Raw genomic sequence first — 25,432 nt, 5'->3', positions numbered from 1 at the left:
GTTTAAAATATATAATTGATTGCAATTCACCAGTTGAAGAATTCTAATTTAAGAATTTGATTTCTCTCGATTTCTCCTTGGAAAGTAAAAATCGACTATTGATGCACTTTTAAAATATTCTATCCTTATCCTTAAATTATATTTTTGTACTTCCTTACTAACAGGCATCAAAATTATCCGAAATAAGAAATTATTTATGTTCGAATAAATTGTAATATTTCGTACATTTCTAATTTTTAATATATGACATAACATATGAATTAATAATGCAAATATGTTAATTGAAAAATACTTAACCTAATTTGGATATTGACAAAAATTAATTGATAATATTACAACAAGATATTAATAATACAACTAACAACAATTTTTCTACAATATCAAATGAATATCAATGAATATCAAAATATTATCGTTCTTTATTTTTTAAATTAACTACCTGTTCTATGTTCCATGTCTCCATATATGACGCGATCATCGCAATTGAAAACATTTCAAGAGGTCCCTGCGTGCGTGTGCATATGGAACGCGACAGTGCCGATGACCACTCTGAGATACATTTATCTGCATACTAAATACGTATCCAATTAATTAATAGCTAAGCATCGTAATGCCACACACGTTTGTAAACAGATTAAACCATATGGGCTACTCAAAGTGACAGAATAGCAGATACAGTATTTTGCCTTTAAAACAAACACGCGCTTGTTAATTAAAAAGAACAGAACTTTATCTCAATGATTGTGTTATAATGTAATTAAATAAATTGGATATTCTAATTAAACAGTTGGATATATATTTATGGAAGTCTGCATTCTGTGTAGAATGTGACGGAACGAATGATTATAATATACAAATGGAAAATGAGGTTATGTGTAAAATCTAGTTTTAATTAGCTTTAATTAGCTTTTTTATTAATGATTTTTTAATTATTTCGTCGTTACAGAAAAATTATTTCACGCAATATAGTTCAAAAAATCGAATGATTTAAAAGTTAAAATAACGTGAATTAAAGTCATATTCTTTACTGACATTCCAATATAGCAATGTTGAATTGATGACGAAGATATGTACATATTTAGTTCACGAATAATCTTTCCTGCACAAATATTTGCTCCTACGAGGGGTTTACTATGATTGAATGCATTATCAGAGGCAAATGTTTGATAGCTACTTACAATGATACATCAGTATAATTACAGCATGTAATGTAATGTAATGTAATATAATTAAGTAACATAAGTTAACATGATCATTTTAAGATTATAAAATTATAAAATTTTTAAAAACTTTATTTTTTCAGGTACATTTTCTTATCATAAAAATTTATTAATTAACATTACTTGATGTAATAACATGGATATGTACACATTATAGCATTAATTATAACATCACGTATGTGTAAATTCTTTTAAATTTCTTAATCTTATCTCAAAAAGAAGGTCGAGAGTAAATGTTCAGGTTGATTTCTTCACAGTAGAATAAACATACACCTTGCGCATTCCGTATACACCCGATAGGAGAATGCACCCTTAATCGCCTTTGTGTTCATTTTCTCTGTAACCTAAGGTGAACGTCTTTGTGCCCCCCTCCAGAAGGCACACGCCAAAGATATATCTCAATGAATGGATCCCCCCATACCTCAAGCATACCTCAAGCTGCTCTACAACCGTGATTTCAATACAACCTGCTTCTTTCTACGTTTGTATATGACGTCATAGTTCTTACAAACGCACACGTCTTCGAGACAGCGTGCTCAAGGTGCATGTGACGTCTTTTATCGCTACATTGGCGTAAGACTTATAATTTCTATAGATTTATATTTTATTTGAAAATAATATATTCCTCGATGAATATTATTTATAGATGTAATCAAATAAAAAAATATTTCAAAATCTATAATTAGAATAAATTACTACTATCAAATTTTATTATTAAATTTAAAGATATTAAAATATATAAAAAAAGTAAATATAAGAATTTTTTCAAAGAAGAAAATAAAAGAACAAAAATAAATTAAATAATACATAAGTATCCACTTCCAATATGTTCACCAGCAATTGCAGTCAAAATTCCAAAAGCAAAACTAGGAGAGGTATCTAAGCCTATGTGCACACTCCTGCCCTTTCCGTAATCGCAGTACAGGCCATGCCACGAAGCCACGGTGGTCTTTCCTCTGGACTTTTTTGTGCTGGTGCATTGTCGGAATCAAGTTGCAGCTGCCTGCAGAAGAACCCCATACGCGCCCCCATAAGAGAGCCACGTCATACCACCTGGCCCTATCTGCATGTGTGTACACGAGGGGGTCGTGCACCCCCCTTGGAACTTTAGGTACACCGGGCTCCATCCTTCGTATGTATTCGTGCTCACACGTGGCACATACTATAGGCCACAGACATGTCGTCTTTTCTGTCTGTCGTCGGGTCGTTCGTGCACGAGCTGCAATGGCACGTGTGCATTTTCACACACCAGAACACCGAATACGCATGAATGTAAGTAGTGCGCGTGCGCGGTCTAACCTATCGTTTCAACCGGATTTGTTTTGGCACACCTAGGTGTAAAGGGACCAGATTTTTACGCTCGAAGGAAATTAAGAAAATTACGACCATCCTTGTATATGCGGATGAAAAAAGATGAAGAGTGAGAAAGAATGCGTATAAAATACATTTTCCATAGTTGATTATTAATGAATATTATAGTTGATTATTAAATGAATATTATTATAGTAGAACGATTATATTGTATAACGAAAATATATAGCAGATCAATATTTTTTTTATAAATTTTTGCAACAATTTGATATTGAACAATTCAAAATTATAACAATTGTTTTTGTAAACGAACGTTTCTACTTTGTTTCAGAATTCCTCGCCTATCCTGTAAAATAAAATCGAATTTTCTTCCATGCGGATCCTAGTCACACAGCTTTAGTCGTTTAGATTAAAAGTTACACGTAATCAAGCAACTTTCCTTCTTTCTCGATCCACGGTGATCAAATATAATTATCGCGACATCAAACACATACGATAGTTTACCGAATCCTGGTTTGCAGAGGGTGTCGTATGACACGATAAGATAAAGACATTGTACGAGTTCATATATAACAATGGAAAATAGATTCATGACACTTTGCATTATAATTGATAAATATACCACCACTTGCGCAGTTTTTTTTTCTACTTTTGGTTTTTAAAATATAATGAAGACTTGAAAATGGGATGATTACATATCATAAAACAAATAAAGATAATATAATTTTAGGATATTAATTCTCGTTTTTGAGATAAATAATTTTTAATGAAGTAATGAAATCATTAATATAGGTACGTATATTAAATTAATTTATTATTAAATAGATAAAAATTCTCATGAATGTATAATTTACAGAAAAATTTTGTTGAAACGTGAGAAAGAATTGCAGAACTACTTCGATTAGCCGATCTATTTGAATTGTTCTACGATGAGGGGAGAACGCGTGCCTCGCCACGTGCTACCTGATCTTATCTATGAAAATACATGAAAATAAGCTATGCATAGCTCACCATATCAGCACGAGATGGTGACCATAAGTGCATGGGTAATAACCAATAGATTTTACATACTGATTAAAAAAAAAAAAAAGGAACGATATCTATTGACGAGACACGTTTCTGTTAAATATATCTAAATGTGTTCATAGATTTATAGAATATATTTGATATCAACCTAAACTTTAAAAAGAATTACTTAAAAGATATAATATAAAAATATAAATATTTAATATTTTCAAAGATACAATTTATTAATCATTTATATTTATTGATTTTTGAAAATATCTAAATTAATAATATTACATAAATTGCACAGAATTTTAACTAATAGATATCTCTAGAAATTTAAAAAATTTATGATATTTATTATGTATAGATTTAGGAAAAGACCATAAGAAATGAATAAAATTAAATTTCTCGAAAATTAAAAATTTTTATTAATCTCATTTTTAAATTTCATTAATGCATCGTGCATACAATTTTTCTAAAATAAAAATATCGCATAAATGCTTTATCAAAAAAGAAATGCAATAAAATATAGGATTGGTGTTTGCTAACTTTTAACTCCGCATTTCAATTTCTACTTCTCTTTCATCATGCCCCACAATCGACTCCCTGATGCTGAAATCTCGAGAACACTAGATCGCGTTCACATTTCGAACCGCACATCCATTACGGTTGAACGTGCACAAGCTACGAATAGACACGCTTCACTCGATTGGCGCCGTTACGCCACCTATCCTCGAGAAACGAAGATGCACATGTACATGTTAAATATGTCGTGCTTTTGTTATTCATTGTGCGTGCTTGATACGCGAAAGAGTTCATGCACAGATGCGTAGGAATAATTCAAATCGATTAGAAACAATCCTGCTACTCAAATCGGTGTCTCCTCATTTTTTTTTTTTTTTAATATACTATTAATTTTTGAAGTTAAAGAAGAAATCGATATTTTTATTTTATTTCTGAATATAAAAAGTATGTATAAAATAAATAAGAAATATCTATCTTTTTAGAATTATTTTGTAAAAAATTGAATTATTCATAAAAATTTTTAATGGAAATATTTTTCGATCAAAAATTCAAATCTGAAATTCATTTTTATTTTTATCTGATTAATAGTATGTGGTCTGCCTCCAGTCATTGGAAGCTTTCTATAAGGGAACTATACCCACTTACACATCTGTCCACCAGCATCCCTCGGTAAATACGGCTGGAGAACATAGAATACGAACATTAAAAGTTCTATCATTGACCACATGCCGAGCGTGTCTGGCCACTGGTACTTTATATATTAATAACAAACGAAAAAGAGAAACAGTACATATAGTAAACATATAGATGTTAATCACAGATTAGATATTTATTAAAAGATAAAATTAATTATGATACAGAAACTAATAAATATGAGAATTTTTATTACCAGAATAATTAATCACGTGTAAATTTATAAAAATTATTTTTTAGGTTAATAATCTAACCTAAAAATTTCTCACAATTGATAAAAATTTTAAAACGTATCGCTTGTAATTAAATAATTTATTTAATACAATAAATTTAATCGATATGAATAAATTTAATTCTATAATAAATTTCCTCGATATTCACGAATAATTTAAAATAACCCGTATAGAATATGAGGGTATATCGCAATGGGAATCTAGATTCTCGTACTTCACCTATATAATACCTATTTTATTTCTTTCAGGGAATGTATTTGGCTAACCTGGTTTCGTAGAATGCTTGAAGATCACACTTAAAATATTCCTGAACGCATACGGGTGAAAACGCGAAGATACTTCTATAATGATTCGTTTTTTCAAAGATCTCAAAGTACCCATATTGCCTATACGAAGATGCAGAGATACGGGTCCGATATATAGGACGTTTGTCACGCAAAAGATCTCGAAAACGAATCCAATTGTAAAGTTATTTCTTTTTTCAATCGAATTCCAACGGATCCTTTTCATAAAGGTTTGACTACCAGCATCGTTTTTTGAAGAAATTTTTCAAGGTAATCATTATGATTAAAAGCATTATTCGAGAGTTTAAAATTTTTAACGTGTTTAAAATATGCAGGATATCTGTTCTCATTCGTTCATTTCTCACGAGAAAAAAATTTATTTTAGATTGTTTGACAAAAGAAATAATGAAAAAATTGATAAAATTGATAAATTGTTTTAATAAAGATAAATTTACGAAACTATTTATTGTCATGATTTCTATTTAAAATTTATAGAGAAGAAATCATTAAAGAAATCATTATGATCTATAATTTCTATACTTGCAATAGTTTGAAATAGTACGTAGTTAACACAGACAAATTTTCAGATTTTGTTTGTATAAATATTGATAGTATATATTTTCGATAAAATGTTTTTCAATATTTTGTAACATTTTTAAAAACAACAAAAATTTTGTAGCTTTATATCAGAAGAAAATCATATAGATATTTCTTAAATTTAAAAATTTTAAATAATTTATAAATATAAGTATATTTTAAGTAAGTATATTTTAGAAGACATTTTACGAATTATAAAACTAAATAATTATTCTCAATTGATAAAATGAACAAAAAATATGAGAAAAAAAATACGAAGAAAATTTTTTTAATTTTATCTTTTTAATTAGAAAAATAATAAAAATTGATAGTACTCTACGAAACATTTTACATAAAATTCTTACGATAAAAGAAAGTATAAAAAAGAAAGCAATTATTTATTCCTACCTTTGATATTACACATAATGTAAAATATTTTTTTCTCTTAAATATAAATTATGATATAAATAAGGACATGTATCTTGAATTTTAAAGTTAAATAATATATGTTATATTATAAACTTTACATTTTAATACTTTATTATCTTTATTATTATATATTAAATTTAGCATTTCAATTTTACGGTATTAAATTTTTTATCAAATTTATATCAAAAAACTATACAGATTTCCGAAAATATTGCAAAAAGCAATTCAACCGATAGTTAATAAAATTGCAATCATGAGAGTCGAATCGTCAGACGACGATTTTCATCGTTATTAATATGAAGAAATATAAAATGGAACACATTAATTATACTTAGGTATTCATAATAGTTAAATCGTTGGAACGCCGACAAATATTCGCAGAGAAAAAGATTGTGAAAAATGTCAAAAAAAAAGTTAATATCTCCTAATTGTCTCGAGGCAAAGGGACAATCATGTCATGAAATGACCAGTTATTAACATCAAGTTATTTCCGGAGACGAGGTATTAAAAATTATCTTTCTTCCCTTTCATCTCTCTCTTCTCTCGCATTGTTTTTCGCTTCTTCTTTAAAAAAGAATTCCAAACTACCGTGAGCGACATTCATCCTCTCATAAAACTCTTTCAAGTGCTTTGCCAAAGAACGGTTATCAAACTGTTCGCACGAAGGTTAGAACCAGATGGCGCCCTCCCGTATACTGTGCTGTATTCCAATATGATCCTTCAGTTCAATTTCTAACTAGATAAGTGGCGGGCATGCCGATCTAATTGCAATTAAAATTCCGGACGAAATGAACTTTTAATCGCGGGTTATTAATACATCGGCGTAGGATACACCAAGTTTCTACTTTCTTCTTTTTTTGAAGAAATCGTTGTTGCAGCAATTTCTAATCGTACTTTTTCCATGTTTCGTGAATGCGCAAAAAAGGTTAAGAACAGATTAAGATTGAATTTTTAGATTTGAATGTTTAGAATCCAAAACATTTAAGTTAATAATCTATTAATAATATATTAATAACATTTTAGCATTATAATTGCAAAGAAAATAAATAGTACTATGATACATAAATAAATCACGATTACTGCAAATACGAAAATTTTCAACAATAAATTAACAATATATTTACGTAATTACAAAAGGTCAATCTTAATCTAAGTTATATTTGCATCTTTCGCCAAATCTTTTAATTGGAAATATTAAAAATGCGATTTACAAAATTTTAAAGTATAATTTAATCTAATCTAATCTAATCTAATCTAATCTAATCTTACTTAATCTAACCTAATCTAACTTAACCTACACCTATACGTTGATTCTTTTAACAGGATATAATAAAAGGTGCGAGAAGCGGAGAAAAAAAACATATATAAAGACTGAGAGGAGAGTATCAATGACGAATATCGTTCGCAGCATTCGTGCGGGTTCGAGAGCATGGGACAGGAACACTGTAGAAAGTATATAGATAGGCAGGAGGTATCCAGGAAGGAAGTGTCGGGGTCGCTCTTCCGGACAGCTGCTCTGGATATCAGCGTATAGGTACTATGGTAAAGTAATCCACTATAGGACACCGTACAAGTGCCATTACTACCGGGGGTAGCAAGGGCTTCATTTAATACCGCGTAGCTCATAATTAGGATCTGGATAAATATTATATTTTATTCTCCTTTTCGCTCCCTTTTTTCCTCGCAATGTTCGTTGCTCGTTTTCTACTTCTATGCATTTGATGTATATATGTCTGGATACGCCACATTGTATAAGAAAGTTAAATATCATAAGAATCACTATTTTAAATTTTTTTTTTAATTTTCTAAAATACATTTTATTTATATTCTTTATCATTATAAGTATTGAAAAATTGTGAATTATCAATAATATATATATATTTAATAATTAAAAGTAATAATAATACTACGTAAAATACAAATATTCTATGTAAAATAATTATAATTGTATGACGGAAAAATGAAATTTTTAAACATAGCTTCATATTTCGATGCAATTCTAATTATAATTCTTAATTTCTTGTAATAAAGATCGTATATGAAAAAAAGAATATTTAATCTAATACAATTGATCAAAAAAAGAATTAACAATAGATTAATATAAATGTAAAATATATTTAAATATTATTATAGATATTAATAATATGAAAAAATTAGAAAATTTGAGAAAACGGTTAAAACCTTTGAATTACAACTTAATAGGGAAACAAATTCCCATAACTACATACATACACGATAACTCAAACCATAAACTCATCTATTTGTCCCACCTGTATAAGGAAGGTACACCCTCTTTTTAAACCATACATTGTGTACCATCATCCCCCTTTTTGTCATGTACCGTGGGAAAAACACACATTTGTTCATCGATTGTTTTTCGAATCACCACACATAAATTTACTCAATTTCAATCAAATAAAAATAATTGAAAAATTAGTATTATCAATTTATTTCTTAAATATACTATACACAATTACGATTTTTAGTTTTAATAAAAATCTATTTTAAAAAATTATTATTCAAAATTAATGTGACCTCTTTAACTTATGAAAAAAATGCATTTGTTAATACACTTTTATTCCCTGACATTATACTTCGGTAAAATATCTTCCAAAACTAACAATTAACAAGCCTGAAGTAGCAAACTGGATTTAATTTAACCACGAGAGGTTTCGTCTATCTTTAGTCGTGGTCTTAAATTTTCTTAATTCTTAGAGAGCTTCTTTCATATGGAGCATCTACATGGGTTCCATATTATTTAGCAATTTAATAGATAATAGGTAATAGATATATAATAAATAATTCGAAAATCGAGGGAAAAATGAGTATAGATATTGTAATAAATATACATATATGTGAACATGTACGTAATTTATAAATCTTGACAACACATTACTTGCTCTACGAATCAATAAAATGAAATAGCGTACCGGTAAGACACGTCGCATCCTGGCACGTGGCAAAAGGGATCCCTTTACGCGTTTCCTCCTTGCCAACCATCAAGCTATACATAACGAGCCACGGTATATTCGATACTGGAGAGCTCAGGTAGATATACATAATTTCGTACCAGATGCATCTTAAAGCTATAATGTTTCCTGAAGACCATCGAGTTACGATATCTTTCGCACGTGCCATTACTCCTATGACTTGGTAAAAAAAATTTAAATTATAATAATCAACCGTAGATTAAAACCTAACCTAATTTAAATTAATGACGATACTATTTTTGACATTCAAAGTGAATATTAATCGATATTATTTTCTTTTCTTCTTTTATTTTTATCACTCAATTATATGAAGGTTATATTAATATTAACATTCATTTTCAATTGGATGACAAAAAACGAATAAAATGTAAATTACATTATAAGCTATTCAAGACCAAGAATTATCAAGAACGATATAAATCAATAAATTAAAAATATTTGCAAAATGATAATTTTTATTAATCTATCAAATATTTCAAATCTACCAAATATTTAAAATTTCTTGAAATTTCTCTTAAAATGAACCCATTTCATGAAACATCCTGTATGTAAACGTTAGCTCTCTGATAGTTACACTAGTTGAAACATTATCTTTGGCGGCAATCCAGTAGATTAGTCCTTAATGCAACTCCCTCACGACGACGTACAACCGCGCAATTAAACAAGTCTGAGATGAAAATTACCGGCGTGACCGCCACTCGATACAAATCTTATTACGTATACTTGTCACGTATATTGTCGTCTAGCACGAAGGCTCTCCACGATGATTACTTCGTGAGAACTAGCGCGGACTTATTTTGTGCATTCATCGAATCCATGATCTGAAATTTTTAAATCTCTCGATTCTGGTAATTAAATAATCCATACGTGTAATAATATGAATATAATCGAGAAATATTTTTAAAAGAATACCTTTCGTTTATCTTTATTATGATTCTTATTTTCTTTTGATAAAAATATTTGTTTATTCTTTAAAAATTATTGAGAATCTTTTAAACACAATAAATTTTTTAAAAATTCTTTTTTCTGAAAAGTGAATGAATTTTTTTATTTTCAATGAATTAAGTAGCGAAATAGAAATAATGAAGATCTAACATTCTAGTAGAAGAAGAATTTCAAATAAAGTGAAAGAAGATTACGGGAAACCTTACGAGAAATTTCTTTTGAAACCTGAAGAAATTTTTACGATTAAAGTAGCATAGAACTGAATGAGAATATTCGATATAAAATACACAATTATTATTATCAAAAAATAATTAAAAAACTTAGAATCAAATTTAAATTTTCAATATTTATGAAAGCAATGTTCATTTCTTATATTAATCGCATTTTTATTTATTTTTTGATTAAGTAAAAATCTTAATATTTCAGATATAATAGCGTGAAGGCAATGACAGAATGCATTGAGCAACAAGAGCGTATTCGGTAATTGGAAATACGGTATTAGGGTGTCACAGAATCCTTAGCAGACTGTCATTCATGTGTCACTCGCGTAAAAGAAGAGGAGAAAACGAGTGCCTCTGTTCTTGCACCCTTCGTTTGCGTAACTGTGCGTAACAACGAACACAATAGGGCTTAGAAGTCATTGATCATCTAAAAAGTGATGCGTACGCGACATTACCAAGTTCCTATTCAAAAATTTCTATTGTAGAATTCGAATGTTGTGAAACAGTGAATTCACATCACTTTAATAAACGATCATTATTTGATTCTAATGTGAACGATGGCTATGTCGAAATTTTAATTTCAAAATTTTTTGAAATTTTAGATAATACATTAGTGCAATGAACTACATGCGTACTTCGGTATCTTAAAGAAACAAACGCGATTTTTATTTTGAAAAACATTCTTGTAAACATCGATTTGCGGTTACACAGTAGACGCATATCGAAGATCACCGTCCTATATACTAGGGACTTTTTAATCTAGGATCTAGGCAGCAACGTGTGGCATGCACGAGACACGCTCACGTCCATGCTATAAATGTTACACCGTGTCGCTGGTAAATGATTGCCAGAAAATTGCCGTTTCCGATAGGGCCGTCCCCTGAAAGCGGAGTTCCCTGGATCGTTATGGATCATTTTCCTTTTCTTATCGTCGCCTGCCTTTATATAAAAATCTACCTTTTTTTTCTTCCAGAAAATCGATACTCCGTTGGTAAGTACTTACTTTCAAAGTTCTACCTAATAATTATGAAATAGCTACTTAACGTGTCATTTCTTTGGATTCTTAAATCTCATTAAATTAAAAATATTTAAATTTTTTCTCACAATTGTTCATTCCTTTAGAAATTTATTTTTAAAATTTATTTTTTTATGAAAAGATTTTTAATAACTGTCGTTTTATTTAATATTTTTTTTTATCGATTTTTATACTTTAAAAATTTGATTACTTTGAAAATTGTAATGAAATCAAAAAAATGAATAAATACGAATGTTTCGCGAGATTGAAAGCAGAAATGAATTGGGTTCAGATTCGTTTAAAGTTTCGTTTAATCAGAGTCGCGGATCTCCTTATAAAAATTTTATTCGAGCCACGTGGAAGTTTATAGGTGGTTTATGCCTTCGTTGATTGCATGCTCGACTAACCCAACAGCGACAGTTTTACGGTACTTTATACTTGGCGTGAAGTTATCGCTAATTGCTTATAATAATGCAACGCTTGGTACAGTTTTATATTTATCATATTCTAAATGCCTCACGAGATTTCTAACTTTTTGTTTTTTTCAGGGCTCATGGATGGATGGACCGTACAGATTACATATTTTTCCTCGCAAAAATGAAATTAATCTTTGCCAAGTTTAATCCTGAAAACTTAGTGACGTTTTAATCTTGAAAAATTTATACCTAGATTTTACTTTTTTTTTTATTGTATATAATTCTAATTGATGAAATATCTTTCTCTTAATATTTTTGAAAGAAAATATACAATTGATATAACAAGAATAATTTATTGAGAATGTTCTCACAAAAGAGTCAGATTATAGGTATGTTATTGACAAGCATTTAATTGGGATCCATAGAAAATTATATAGACCGTAAAAATAGTATTTTTCCTGCGTTCATATTCCACCCAAATCAACGTCATATGGTCTGCTTGCACATGAATTACTAGCAGGCTTATATCTGCAAATAATATAACATATTTTACATATTTTACAAATAATATAACATAATTTTAATATTAATTTAAATTTATTCAATTTTTTTATGCTATATTTTCAAAAGTTTATTATAGGTTATATATCAACACAAATTTATTGCAACAAAATAATATTTTTTAAATTAAAGATTGAAGAAATTAATAAAATTAATTAACTATAGAATAAATAAAAAGAAAAAACGATGGAAAGAATCTTTTCAATATATATACAAGTACATTTATACGCAATATATTCTTAATAAAAATCGTATCATATTTTCTGCTTTATTATATTTCGTAGCATTCATCGAATTGAATAATGCTTTTCACACGAGACAGGATAGAACGCGCATCATTATACAAGCAACGAAGATGCGAAAGGAATTGGCGAGCGTTCGAAAGAGCCCACCTGTTGCAACCACCATACTCTCTACTAGTTTAACACGGTGATCAACGCGCGACCCTATTCGAATTCTATAAATTTTCATAGAGGAAAATTATTAAACTGAACTGATGAATGAGCGTGAAGAAATACAAAGGGAGAGAAAAAAAAAGATAAAAAGAAATTATGAAAAAATTTAAATTTATATGTAAATTAAAATTAATCTAAAAATTCATTTCTATATTAATAAAGAATTATTAAAAACTAACCTAACATCAATTTATGATGTCAAAATATATGAAATCTGATGCATCATATTTTAATCAATTAAATCATTTTATCTATGTATATATATATATATCTATCTATATATCTATAAGTTTTTTTAATATCTATAAATTTATCTATCGAATGAAAATTCAGTTACCGACAGATAATGTTAGATTGGAGACTATGACAATTTACGTGCACGGGTAACAGCACTTGTAGTGAAGCACCTTTGTAATTTCCATGGGTTCCGAAACAACGCTTAACAATAGGTTCGCGATACGAATAGGGCCTCTCGTCAAACAAAAAGGCCACTTTGGTTCCGAGTGGACGTCTGTGCTTTTTTTGTCTCTAAACACCACCTGTTCGTGGGAAACATTATTGACACCATGATGAAAATCTTACGTTAACAAACCCGTTAGTAGAACTAAGTTAATACAATCAAAAAAAATGCGTGCGTAAAAATAATTGAACTTAATTTAATTCAATTTCTTGTTAATATAATGGAAATTTCGTGGCATATCGAAATACTCGAATAATAATTAGAAAATAAAACAATTAAAAATATTCTCATGAATGTTTTTATTTAATCTTGTTTAAATTAGGTTATATACATTTCATTTATTTAATATGGATTTACTTATTTAATTTTTGATTTTATCTTTTATTTAAATTTGAAATTAATTATGAACAGATAATATATTTTATAACGAATCTTTAGCGTTTAATGATAACATTTGAAAAAAAAGTAAAATCGTTTCCAAAATATATAAATATCAGATAACATCGTAACAATTTTTTTCCTATGAGTAATATAAGAATACTAACTGAGAGAGTGAATCGAATCGATTGAATTACCACGAGAATTCTCGAATGATGTCCGATCGTGTATTCAAGCCATGAATTCGATTAAGCATTGCGTGGCCCACGATGAACCGTTTATCGTGTCGATTTAGGGATTTCGTGTCCTCGTTGCGTACATGGTAAGTTTGTATATCTGAACGTGTATCATAAGGCAACGTTATAGAATTTATCCATATCAAATTTACTTTTTCCTCTTAGCCTACCATTTATTTTGATATATCCATCTATAGAATTCTAATAATCATAAGTTCATTTCGATATAATTAACAATATAAAAGTTGAAATTGTGTAATAATTCAATTTTTGATGTAATATATTTTATTTTATTTTTAATCATCAAGTCTTTCATACTATAATTTTTTATATAAAAGAACTATAAGTGAAAAAGGAAAAGAATCATCGATATCATTCGTTTGATAAATAAATATAGACACTTATACCAAAGAATACAGTGTACTTATCCAACTTTTTAATATATTCGAATATTTTCTATATTCATTTTTTTATATATGATGCTTCATAATTCGAACGTATATGTATTATATGTATCCTCGAAGGATTCCACTTAAATGTGAAGCTTCGCATGCCCCGATGTAACCTAATCTCGATACAAATAGGTATCCTATGCGACTTAATTAGCTAAGTATGCCCGCGGCGGGACATTATTACACCATATTTTACTACCCACCAGGCAATAATTCCATCCCTCTCCTTTGACCTCTTTGTTCAACGTAGCCATAAGCAAATGCTCGTGGCCCGAAAGGGTGCCACAGAATTTCGAGTCACGCTAAGAAATGGAATAGACGTTATTGATACGAGCTATTTTCAATACGAACGCATCTGGACAACTTTTTCCTTCTTTTTTTTTTTTGATTTAATAAGGGGCCAAACATAATATTTTAGCAAAGGGAAAAAATGAAATCATTTACTTTTTCTATAGATATAGGTTATTGAAGATAGAATTTAAGTTAGAAGAATAGAAAATTTGGAAAAAAGAATAAGTTGGGGATTAAGTTAGAGAATTAGGTTAGAGAGTTAAGTTAAATAGGACAATGATTAAGTTAGGTTAGGTTAGTAAATATTGAAAGCAAAAAATGTAGAGTTATCTAAAAACGAAATATCTGAAAGTTATTTTATTTAAACTATTATCCAAAATAATAAAATGATATTATGTGTACTCTATATAATTTCATAAAACTTTCTAAGCATTGCAAGTCATTTGAACATCTGTTTTCTCATTTTTTGTTCTCCTATTCTTGTGTCAATGGAGTAAAAAATAGAAGATAAATAGAACCATTTATCCTCTAACGATTTTATCGAAATCTATAAATTTATTGTTCCTGACTGAATAATATCTAAAAATTAATTTCATTTGAATCGTATAAATTTTATATTATTGTGAATTGATAACAAAATAAACAAAATCGATTTGAAAAAAATGAATAGAATAAATAAATAGAAAATGAAATACGTCGATATATTATATAATTATATATTATCAATCAATTTTTGCATCAATTTTTGTTGTTTCAGTTTCCGGTTCTCACAAATTGGATTATTATGAAAGAAAAAAGTTTTAACTTAAGTATATTTTTTTATTTTTTTATTATTATTTATTATTACAATATTTTTTAAATTTCATTTTTTTAATGGATTTTTGTTTTAATTTTTAAAACTGTTGAAAGTATGGCCAAATTGTTTATAAAACAATTATTCAATTTGAAATTATGAACATCATAAATATCTAATATTAGATAAAACAATATGAAATTTTTATATTTATTTATAGATTCCAGAATTAATTATATATATTTTTTTAATATGATTTCATTAAGCCACTTAAATATGAATTATATTTTTTTAATCAATAATTTACTAAAAATATTGACTAGACTTATCTGATTTATCATTTTCAACGTAGATATCATATAGAAATAATACAGAAGTGAATTGACCAATTGCTTAGAATCACGCTACTCATATATATAATAATATGCATACTATTGCTGTGATTATCAACGCTGGAGTAACCAAGCAAACACTTATAAAAATAAGAAATATCATATATATATATATGCACAAAATTGAAATAATATTGAATATTAATAAGGATTACATAAATTTTAAATTCCATTTTTCAATCAAGATATGCAATTCTTATCTATAAATTATTAAATTAAATATAGTTATAATGATCTAAGTATATTTTTAAATTTAGATCTTTTCTATTTCGAATATTTTTGCATTCGATAATTTTTTTTTTCAATATTTAATATGTAATAAATATAAAACTGATCATTAATTCAACATACAATCTTGAAATGCAACATGCTTTGACAATGCGGGCGATATTAGTATTCACGGTCGAATCACAATCTAAGGTCCTTTTACATTGCCAAACCCCTATTTTATTCATGGACATATAATGATTATCGTGACCTTCCTTATACATATTCTTTTTTACATTCTTAAAAATTCTTTATACTGTTATATATTTTTAAAATCTATCCTCGATGAAATGAAAAGAATTTATAATAATTTAATTTATATAAATATATTTATTATACTTAACGCAAAAAATTAAAGAAATATCAATCAAAATATTAAACCTTTCAATATAAGATTTTATATAAAAGAATTTTATTAATTTATTATTTTCATTTAATTTATTATTTTATTATTATAAAGTATAAAATTAAATAAAAAATAATTTCAAAGCAGAATAATAAACAAAAATTTTCCATATTTTATTAAATTTCTAAAATTTTTAAAAATATGAATTTAAAATTTCTAAAATATTTAGTATTAAGATAAATTGAAAAATTTATATTTACTATTAAAATAAATTGAATTATTCCAAAAAAACAATTGTAGAAAAGAGACGCACGAACAGAACATGGGCTACTATAGAAATTGCACGTGGTATGTATCAAACGCATGCGTACAAAAGATCTTCCGATTTCACTGTAATAATGTTGCAGTTAATACTAGACTCATATGCACATGCGCGTGCTTAGGGGGGGCAAAATCTTCGAAATAGAGCGTGTAGTGGGGTGAATCGTACGAATCCCAGAACAGAACGGAGCAATGAACCGTTCCGTAGGATGTAACAACCAGTCAGTAAAGAGGGGAAAAGCAATAGTGGGGGATAATATGCAGCATTCTATAGAGCAGAAATGTAGAAGTGGGGCACGTGCCAACTTCTACTTAAAGAGATGTATGGTGGGGAGATGACCGAGAGTAGGGGAAATATGCATCTTGGAGCGCGTTGAACGAAAATTTAAGGTAGTCTGTGAGCAGGCGAGTGACTATGCGCTTGCGTGGCCCTCGGAGAGTTCTTTTCTTTTTTTAATTTTCCTTTTTTTCCTCTCGTCTGTTTTTGTTCGCATTTTCCTTTCCTCTCATTTCTTCTCTTTTCTTTATCTTTTTCTTCAGAACATCGATTCAATCTCCGAGGGTCTACAACCTTCTTTCCTGCTTTCCTTTCACCCGATTCGACATGTTAAATTGAAATCACCGAGAGCAATTGTTGAGCCAGGCCAAATTTGGAACTGATAATACGAACCTACCCAAATTGGATCAGGAAATACACCGAAGATTCTTAAGTGAAATCAAAATGAAATTCGTCGAACTGGCAAAACATTGAAGAATATTCTGATAATAATAGCAATTACTAAGTAAGTACCACTTGTAAAAATAACATTCATATATATATTATATTATATCGAAATAAAAAATTACGGAATAAATATTTTTATTAGACACAAACACCAATTGATTCGAAATGATATGATGACACTATTCACTAATAAAACACGGCTGAACCATTGTTTGACGGATCGTCAATAATGTCGAAATTGGAAAAGGAAAAGCAAAAATCCTCTATTGTCGAGGATTTGTAAATATATTTATTTGTATATACAAATATGTATACGTAATCTGTATAAAGAGAGAGATGTAGAGTACTGATATTAAAAGTACAACGCTACTCAAGACATGCTCGGTGAATGAGAATTTCTTTCGAAATTGGCCAGTAGTCGGCGTTGCAGATCACATACTGATGTATCTAAGAAACAATTATGTACAACAACTTCTACAAATTTTTTATTTTCATAAAAAAACAAAGATATTTTGGGACACAACTGAAGATATATTACAAATAACCATTTACAAGTTTTATAGCAGATATATATATATATATATATATAATTTTATTACAAAGGAATAGTTTTATCAAAGATCCGTTTCTATTTATACTGCCTTCTTAATGGGATGAAGATATTGAAAGCTGTATTATAATCTTCGACTCCGACATTTTATTGGTATGCCAGTTAATCTTTTACTTAATTAATTGATTAAATAATGCAAAACTTTAAAAATGTGTCTATTCTGCGATGAATGATTATTGGCATTAATGTAAATATATTTCTATGTAAGTGATTCTAATATTTATTCATAATAATTCATAAATAGTTATAAGTTTTTATATTTTATTTTAAGATTTTAGAAATTAGAATTTTAGAAATTAAATTAAAATAATAATAAATATTAATATAATAAAATATTTTAAGGAATTTATAAAATTTTCGAAGATTTCAAAACGCCGAGCAATAATTTATCGTAATTTATTTATTTAAGATTAACAATGATTTTTCATTTTGAGTTTCATTTTAGCTTTTCTTTCTTTTATTTTACTTAAATTACAAATAACAAAAGAAAGAAAATTCGTTTGAAATTAAAATGAAACAAAAACAATATAACGATCTAGTCAAGAAGTGATAAAGATTTAAATATTTAATGCGAGAATCAAAATATATAGATAATCTAGTCTAAAAAAAAAGAAAAATTTAGTCATGATCTAGTCAAAATCGAGTAATATTTATTTAATCATAAAATATATATTATATTCTAGTCACTATTTAATATTCCAATTGGTGCCACGAATCAACTTTGAGACAATTTTTTTAAAATTTCTTTGATTACTACTAAAAATTAAGCTGAAAATAAATTACAAAAAATATATATTTAATTTAATTTCACGTAGCATCAATGAGGCTGTGTACATACTTTCTCTTGTCTTTTTTTGTTTCTAATCACATCATATTTCTAGTCAGTACGTTTTCAATTAATACATAGATATTATAAGTTTCATTTCATATTCCTCAAAGAATATGCAGGCCACATATAAATGCAATTTGGAACTTTTTTCAAATAGTATCTAGTCATGTAAACATTTGTTCATATTTATATATATTTTCTCAAACAGATATGTGTGGATGCGATGCCATAAAAAAATTAAATTGCAAAAATATATTATACTCGATTTTTATAATTTTAAAAAAATTAAAAATAGTTTAAAAGTTGCAGTATATATATATTATTTAATCATATATAGATTAATGTAATTTATTGATTAATCTATTTATTTCGGGAAACGTGCCAGTAAGTAACATTATTATCATATAGAATTCATAAGAAAAATTTTTTTATTAAATATAATTCCAACTATATAAAACAAATAAAATTTTTACAATAATTTATTTCACAACCATTTTTTTAAATTAATATACTACTAATACGATTGTCGGCAAAAACAAATATTACCTACGTAGAGTATTGATAATTTTGATATTTTTCTTAAATTAATATAATTTGATGACAAATTAATTAAATCCATAAAAAAGTCCTATATGGCAGCTTTAAAGATAAAATTAGTATATATTTTTCAATAATTTCAAAATAATAAAATTATTAAGCAGAAATATATAATAAATTAAAAAAAATCATATATTTTTAGATAAAAATGCGAATTTGTAAAAGTATTACGAGGCTGTGTTTAATAAATAAGAAAAATGATATATTAATTAATATAATTTTCATTTTTTTTTAAGTTAGATATCTTTATTAGTACATTTCGATAATATCCATCATAAATATACCGACTGAAGATAATATATAACATTTAAATTTTATTTATTTTGACAATAATTTTATTTATTTTGAAATATCATAACGACAAACTTATTTATTATATTACTTATCTGTACAGCGATTATTAAAAAAATTTTATTTAAATTAACATAACTATATTATTAAGAGTGGCATCTAGTCAACCAATCCATGGACATTAACTCGAACAGTTTCCAGGTATTTAAAAGAAGAAATAAAAAAATAAATTAATTAAATGAACAGTGTGTTAATTAATAAAAAAAAAAAGAAAATAATTCATATACATTAAATCTTTTAACATTTTTTATCATGCAACTTTTTTTTATATTTAACTTGGCTAACTTAGTAGAGTATGTATGATCTCAGTCCATGGATAATAAATCTAGTCTACGATATTCTGAAGAAAGCGAAAAAAAAATCAAGATTAAATCCAAAATGTAATTAATAATTAAATATATATAACTTAATTTAAAAACATCTTATCATAATTTAAAATAAAAATTTTTATTATAGTTTATAATTTAATAACAAGATATACTTTGTAAGTGTCTTACGTATGGTAAATTATATATTAAAGTAGATTTTATAAGATAATTTATAAAATATTTAATGAACTAAATTTGTAGTATAAAAATTTAGAATGTAAGTAAGATAATCATACTTGTATAACCGTATTACTTCATTATATATTTTTTTTTTATAATTTATTAATAATAATTTGCTGTGTTGTGTGCTGTATGTTTTTTTCAAATATCTATTTATCAAATATCTATTATGGTAATATATATCACGATATAATTTTTTTCAATATTTATTGTCATTATATTTGCGTGTCGTGTGTGTGTATTATTTTTAATATTATATTATATTTATTAACAATTAAAATTGTAATCAATAGTTTTGTTCTCAGAAAATAATTTCAATTAAAATTCATAATATCCATCTACATTAATAATCATATTTTTGTAATTGATATAAACAATTTTAATATAAAAAATTAATTTTTTCTTGTAATATCCAAATATACCGAATAAAATTTTAAACCTTAAAAGCATATTTATTTATATTTGGGTTATTGCCATTTTTATGTTACTTTTCCTTATATTACATTTTAGGTAAGTATTACAAATAATTTAAAATATATATGTTAAATACTATATTAATATTATACTTTTACGAAATTTTGTGTCATACAATTAAAATATCAATTTTTAAGAAAAATTTTATTAAATTTTTAATTTTATTTAAATTAAAAGGTTTTAAAATTATATATTGTATTTTTATTTTATTTTATAATCTATCAAATGATACATACATATAAATAATTATTTATTAGATCACAATATAATTAATACAACAAAAGAATAAAACTCAACAAAATTTATTCTTCTCGAAATAACTTTATTTGTTTCGAATTATTTTGGTTATGTGAAAATTGTATATATATTTTTTCGAATTTAATAAAATAATTTCATAAAATTTAATTAAAAAATGCAATTAATAATATAAAAAAATGATTCATGATTATTTTTATAAATAATTTAATAATTTAATAATAATGTTTTTCATATTTAATTTCTAAATATTATATTGCATTGAAAAATCAATAAATCAAATTATTTTCTAGTTCCTTTAATATTAATAAAATAGAAACAAGAAAAGTTATAAAGAATTTAACTAATAAATAGTTTTTAGACTTTCTTTTAACAAAGAATTATAAATATTTATTGTATTAAAAGTTTCTTTTTTTACTGGATTATAATTACCACGTTCTTTTTCTTTGGTAATAAATTCTTCAATATCTTTACGTTCTTTTTGCAATTTTTCTACAGTATTTTCTAATGTACTAACTTGAACATATATATCATTATTTTCTAAACGTTGTTTTATTTCATTATATTCTGATTGAATTGTTTTAATCTCTTCTTCATATTTTTCTTGTTCATGTTTCAATTGTTCACATTCTGCTATTAATTGGTCTTGTTTTAGTGTCAATTTAGTTTTCAAAGTATCTATATCTTCTACAATTATTGACTTATTTTCTTTATCAGTCATTTTTTCATTAAATTCAGCAAATTCTGCTTTAAGTTTTTCTTCTAACATTTGCATTTTATTAAAAATTTCCTGCAACTTTAAATTTTCTTTTGTTAATTTTTCAAAATTACAATCCTTGTTAATATCTTCATATTCATTGAAAGATGGTAAACTATTAAGAATAGCCATTTCATCATTTCCTATAAAATCGATATCAATATTTAACATATTCGAAATATTTTCTAAATATTCAACTATTGTATTTTCTAATTTATGCAATTTTTTACTTTCATCTTCTTTATTTTGATCAAAAGAATTCATAAATTGCTCTATAGTTTCTTCTCGTTTACGAAGCTCCTTATATTTAATTTGTTTTTCAGATTGAGTATCTTCTATATCTGCTTCTAATTGTTCAAGTTTTTGTTCTGTTTCTTGAGTTTGTTTTTTTTTTTCAGACAATTGAGCTTCAGCAGCTGCAATATCCATATTATCTTGCTTAATTTTCTGTAATAATTTTTCTTTTTCTTCTTCTGGTGAAATTCTTTGTTTCTCTTCTTCTTTTAACTTATCTCTTTTTTCTTCCATTTCTATTATTTTAAGATGTAATTTAACTGCTTCTTGTTTCAAAGGAGATAATGTTACTTCTTCTTCTAAATAAACTTGTTCTTTGTATAATTCATCCAATTTTTGTTGCAGTTCATTTGCTTTTTCTTCCACTTTTATTTTTTCTTTTAATAATTCATCATATTTTTCCTTCATATCAGAATCCATACTGTCTATAAGTCGTTCTGTTCTTTTCTTTTCATCTTCTAATTGGTTTTGTATTTTTGTTAGCTTTTGTTCTAATTGTTTTCTTTCTTCAAACATATTTTCAATTCTTGATAAAATTTCTTCATTTTTTCTAGCAAGTTTTTCAGTTTCTTCTTCAATAATTTCTTTTCCAATATCAGATGTCATTTTATCTACAATGATATTATAATCAGCTAGTTGCCCTTGCAAAGCTGTTAATTCCATAGCCAAATCTTTGGCTCTCTTATCATAATGCAGATAAGTAGCTCTTTCTTTAGTTTGATCTTCAATATCTTTCATAATAACAGCAATTTCTTGATTTAATTCTCTAATTTTTAATTGCATAAGTCCATTATAATATCTTTTATCTTGAATTTGTCTAAAAATAGAAAATTTAAATTAAAAAATAATAAAAGAAAAAATTTGATGATTAAGTTAATAATACCACAATGATATTGATATTAAAGAGAAATTTTTATACCTAGTCATTGACAAATTTCTACCGGTTCCAGGTCTAAGACCTGCCACTCCATGTTGAGTGATTGGTCTTTCCAAAATATTTATATTCATTTGACCAGACAAAGGAAATGTAATATTACATGTTCCAGAATTACTTGAATTAATTGTATTTAAACGTGAATTACCAGTTGATACTTGATTGAGTGCAGCAAAGGATGATGGTGGTCTTGCCAATACATTTTGACCAGGTGTGCCTGGCCGAGTATTCCCAGAAAATTCTACTGATTCATTCTTTGTTCCTTTATAAAACCTTTCAAATTTATTTTGTAATACAGCAGTACTAGTTTGTGGTCTTTGCATTATATTAATCTATTTAAAATATTTTTTCTCTTTATTGAATATATTTTTGGTATAAACTAGTAGTTTGTATAGATATTTAATCAGTTAGTGCTGTTTAGTTAAAGTACATTATGACTTGTTTGTTTTTTACTTGGTTGTCATAGAAACTAATTCATAGAATCTATATGATTCCAAATTAATTTACTTATAAAATTTATTTTATAAATTACATATAATTATACGAAAAAAATATAATTTTAAATGATACTACAAAATTACATTATAAGAATTTGTATAAAAAATCAAAACACAAAATAGACCTAACTTTAATGTTCAATGTTTTGAAATATCAGTTGCACAAAAAATCAAAATATTTGATATATTCTGTGCGATTTATAGCGGTGAATTATTCCTATTTTAAAATAGGAATTATATTCAATCAGAAAAATTATTGAAATTAATAAATTTTAAAAATAATTTCTTTGACATGTTTTTTTATAAATATTTTTATATATTATATTAATATATAAGATATTAATATAATAAATTAATTATAATTTAATACTTGTTGATAATTATTAGTAAATTTAATAATATTAAACTTTAATATTATTAAATTCATTTATATACATTGCATTATAAATGTTAATATTATTAATTATTTATTACAAATAATAAAAACATCAATTTAAAATTTTTAAGAATTTTAATCAATAAATTGGATAACCAAGATGAATAAACAAGATAATAAAATTGTTTTTTACATATATAAATTTTACAAAAAATATAAACAAAGAAATCAGATAGTGAGATAAGGATAGAATGGATAAAAATATTGAAATAAATGCCATCTTCAGAATATCGAATGAAACAGGAAGTGCACATATGAAAAACAAAAAATAGAGGGAAAAGAAAAATAATTGACAAACGTTATTTATTAACGAAATTCAAAAATATCTCTTTATATCTTTGAAATTCAAAAAACAGAATAAAATAGAATAAAAATTGAGAATTAATGCTATTTAAATTTTTTAGAAGGCTTTTAAGAAATGAAAAATGATTCAAAAGATGGCGTTGATTGTCAATTCTTGTTCTATTTCTGTCATTTTTTTATTCTATCTTTTATTTCATTTGTGAGACTAGAGATGACACTGATTTCAATATATTTATTTTTTTCTTATTATTTACTCTATACTTGTTCTTGGTATGTGATTATAGATGGTAGCAAATGTCAGATATTTTCATTATTTTTCTTTCAAAATTACAATCTAATTTCAATCTTTAATGTAAAAATATATATATTTTTTACAATGTATTTCTAAGATAACGTGACAAAATATAAAACAATATATAAATATTTTGACATGAAGCATTATTTAACGAAAAATATTTTTTTTTATTTATAATTTTATTTAAAATTAAAATTTAATTTCAATTTTAATCATTATTAATGTTGCAATCTCATTCCAAACCGAACTTTATGAAAACATCTGTAATTTTTAAAAAATAATTTACTTTATTTAATACATTAATTTATTTTAATTAATTATTTTTTCTTATTTTTTATTTTATCGTTATTGATCTTTATTGAAATAATTGATGAAGTGAAAATTCAAATTTTTAGTTTAATAAAAGAATGGAAGATGGCAGTAGGTTGTCGTTATCTCAAATTAAGTAGTTGCTAAGCAACAAAAGTGACGCGGCGTGTTGGCCAAGTGGCAAAGCACGATGGTGACGGCGACGATGATGGTGACGGCGGTAGCGACGCCGGTCCCTCCAAACTCGAATTAATATACGGGAGTCCAAGAATATCTTCAGTGTGCCTCGGGATAGCCAGAAACCAATCGGCGTTACCACAGTAACCCGCGTCGCAGCTAAGTTCCCCGTAGCATCGCGATTCGTCCCGTCGACATATAAACGTCCGCCACTCACTCATTTT

General features: G+C 26.4%; 1 protein-coding gene and 3 long non-coding RNA genes across 4 annotated transcripts; 3 read left to right on the top strand and 1 right to left on the bottom strand.

The window, feature by feature from the left end:
• The first annotated feature begins 444 nt into the window (after positions 1 to 444).
• Positions 445 to 11,992, top strand: LOC107999131 (uncharacterized). Its single transcript, XR_009829946.1, has 8 exons — positions 445 to 868; positions 947 to 1,761; positions 2,058 to 2,492; positions 2,556 to 2,640; positions 2,863 to 3,323; positions 3,388 to 3,577; positions 5,239 to 5,544; positions 10,641 to 11,992. It is a non-coding gene; the product is annotated as an uncharacterized LOC107999131 (long non-coding RNA).
• LOC133666188 (uncharacterized) lies at positions 7,000 to 8,715 on the top strand. The gene is made up of 2 exons (XR_009829945.1): positions 7,000 to 7,204; positions 7,603 to 8,715. It is a non-coding gene; the product is annotated as an uncharacterized LOC133666188 (long non-coding RNA).
• A 4,851-nt stretch (positions 11,993 to 16,843) lies between the features above and the next one.
• LOC114577710 (uncharacterized) lies at positions 16,844 to 20,923 on the top strand. The gene is made up of 2 exons (XR_009830409.1): positions 16,844 to 17,600; positions 17,685 to 20,923. It is a non-coding gene; the product is annotated as an uncharacterized LOC114577710 (long non-coding RNA).
• LOC107999111 (intraflagellar transport protein 74 homolog) lies at positions 20,250 to 24,186 on the bottom strand. Its single transcript, XM_017058779.3, has 2 exons — positions 23,177 to 24,186; positions 20,250 to 23,074 (listed from the first exon to the last, which is right to left on the bottom strand). Exons 1-2 carry the CDS (start codon positions 23,512 to 23,514, stop codon positions 21,550 to 21,552), a joined length of 1,863 nt encoding a protein of 620 aa, XP_016914268.1. The 5' UTR covers positions 23,515 to 24,186; the 3' UTR covers positions 20,250 to 21,549.
• Positions 24,187 to 25,432: the final 1,246 nt, after the last annotated feature.

The sequence above is a fragment of the Apis cerana genome, linkage group LG6, assembly GCF_029169275.1.
Source record: "Apis cerana isolate GH-2021 linkage group LG6, AcerK_1.0, whole genome shotgun sequence".
Classification (NCBI taxonomy): domain Eukaryota; kingdom Metazoa; phylum Arthropoda; class Insecta; order Hymenoptera; family Apidae; genus Apis; species Apis cerana.
This window is presented reverse-complemented; position numbering and strand designations above follow the sequence as displayed.

Bases quoted from the DNA above. Each gene is read 5' to 3' on its own strand.
- LOC107999111 (XM_017058779.3), bottom strand. From the start codon at position 23,514: ATGCAAAGACCACAAACTAGTACTGCTGTATTACAAAATAAATTTGAA. The intron at 23,075-23,176 runs GTATAAAAATTT...TTCTATTTTTAG, and splicing joins AGAAATTTGTCAATGACTAG to ACAAATTCAAGATAAAAGAT.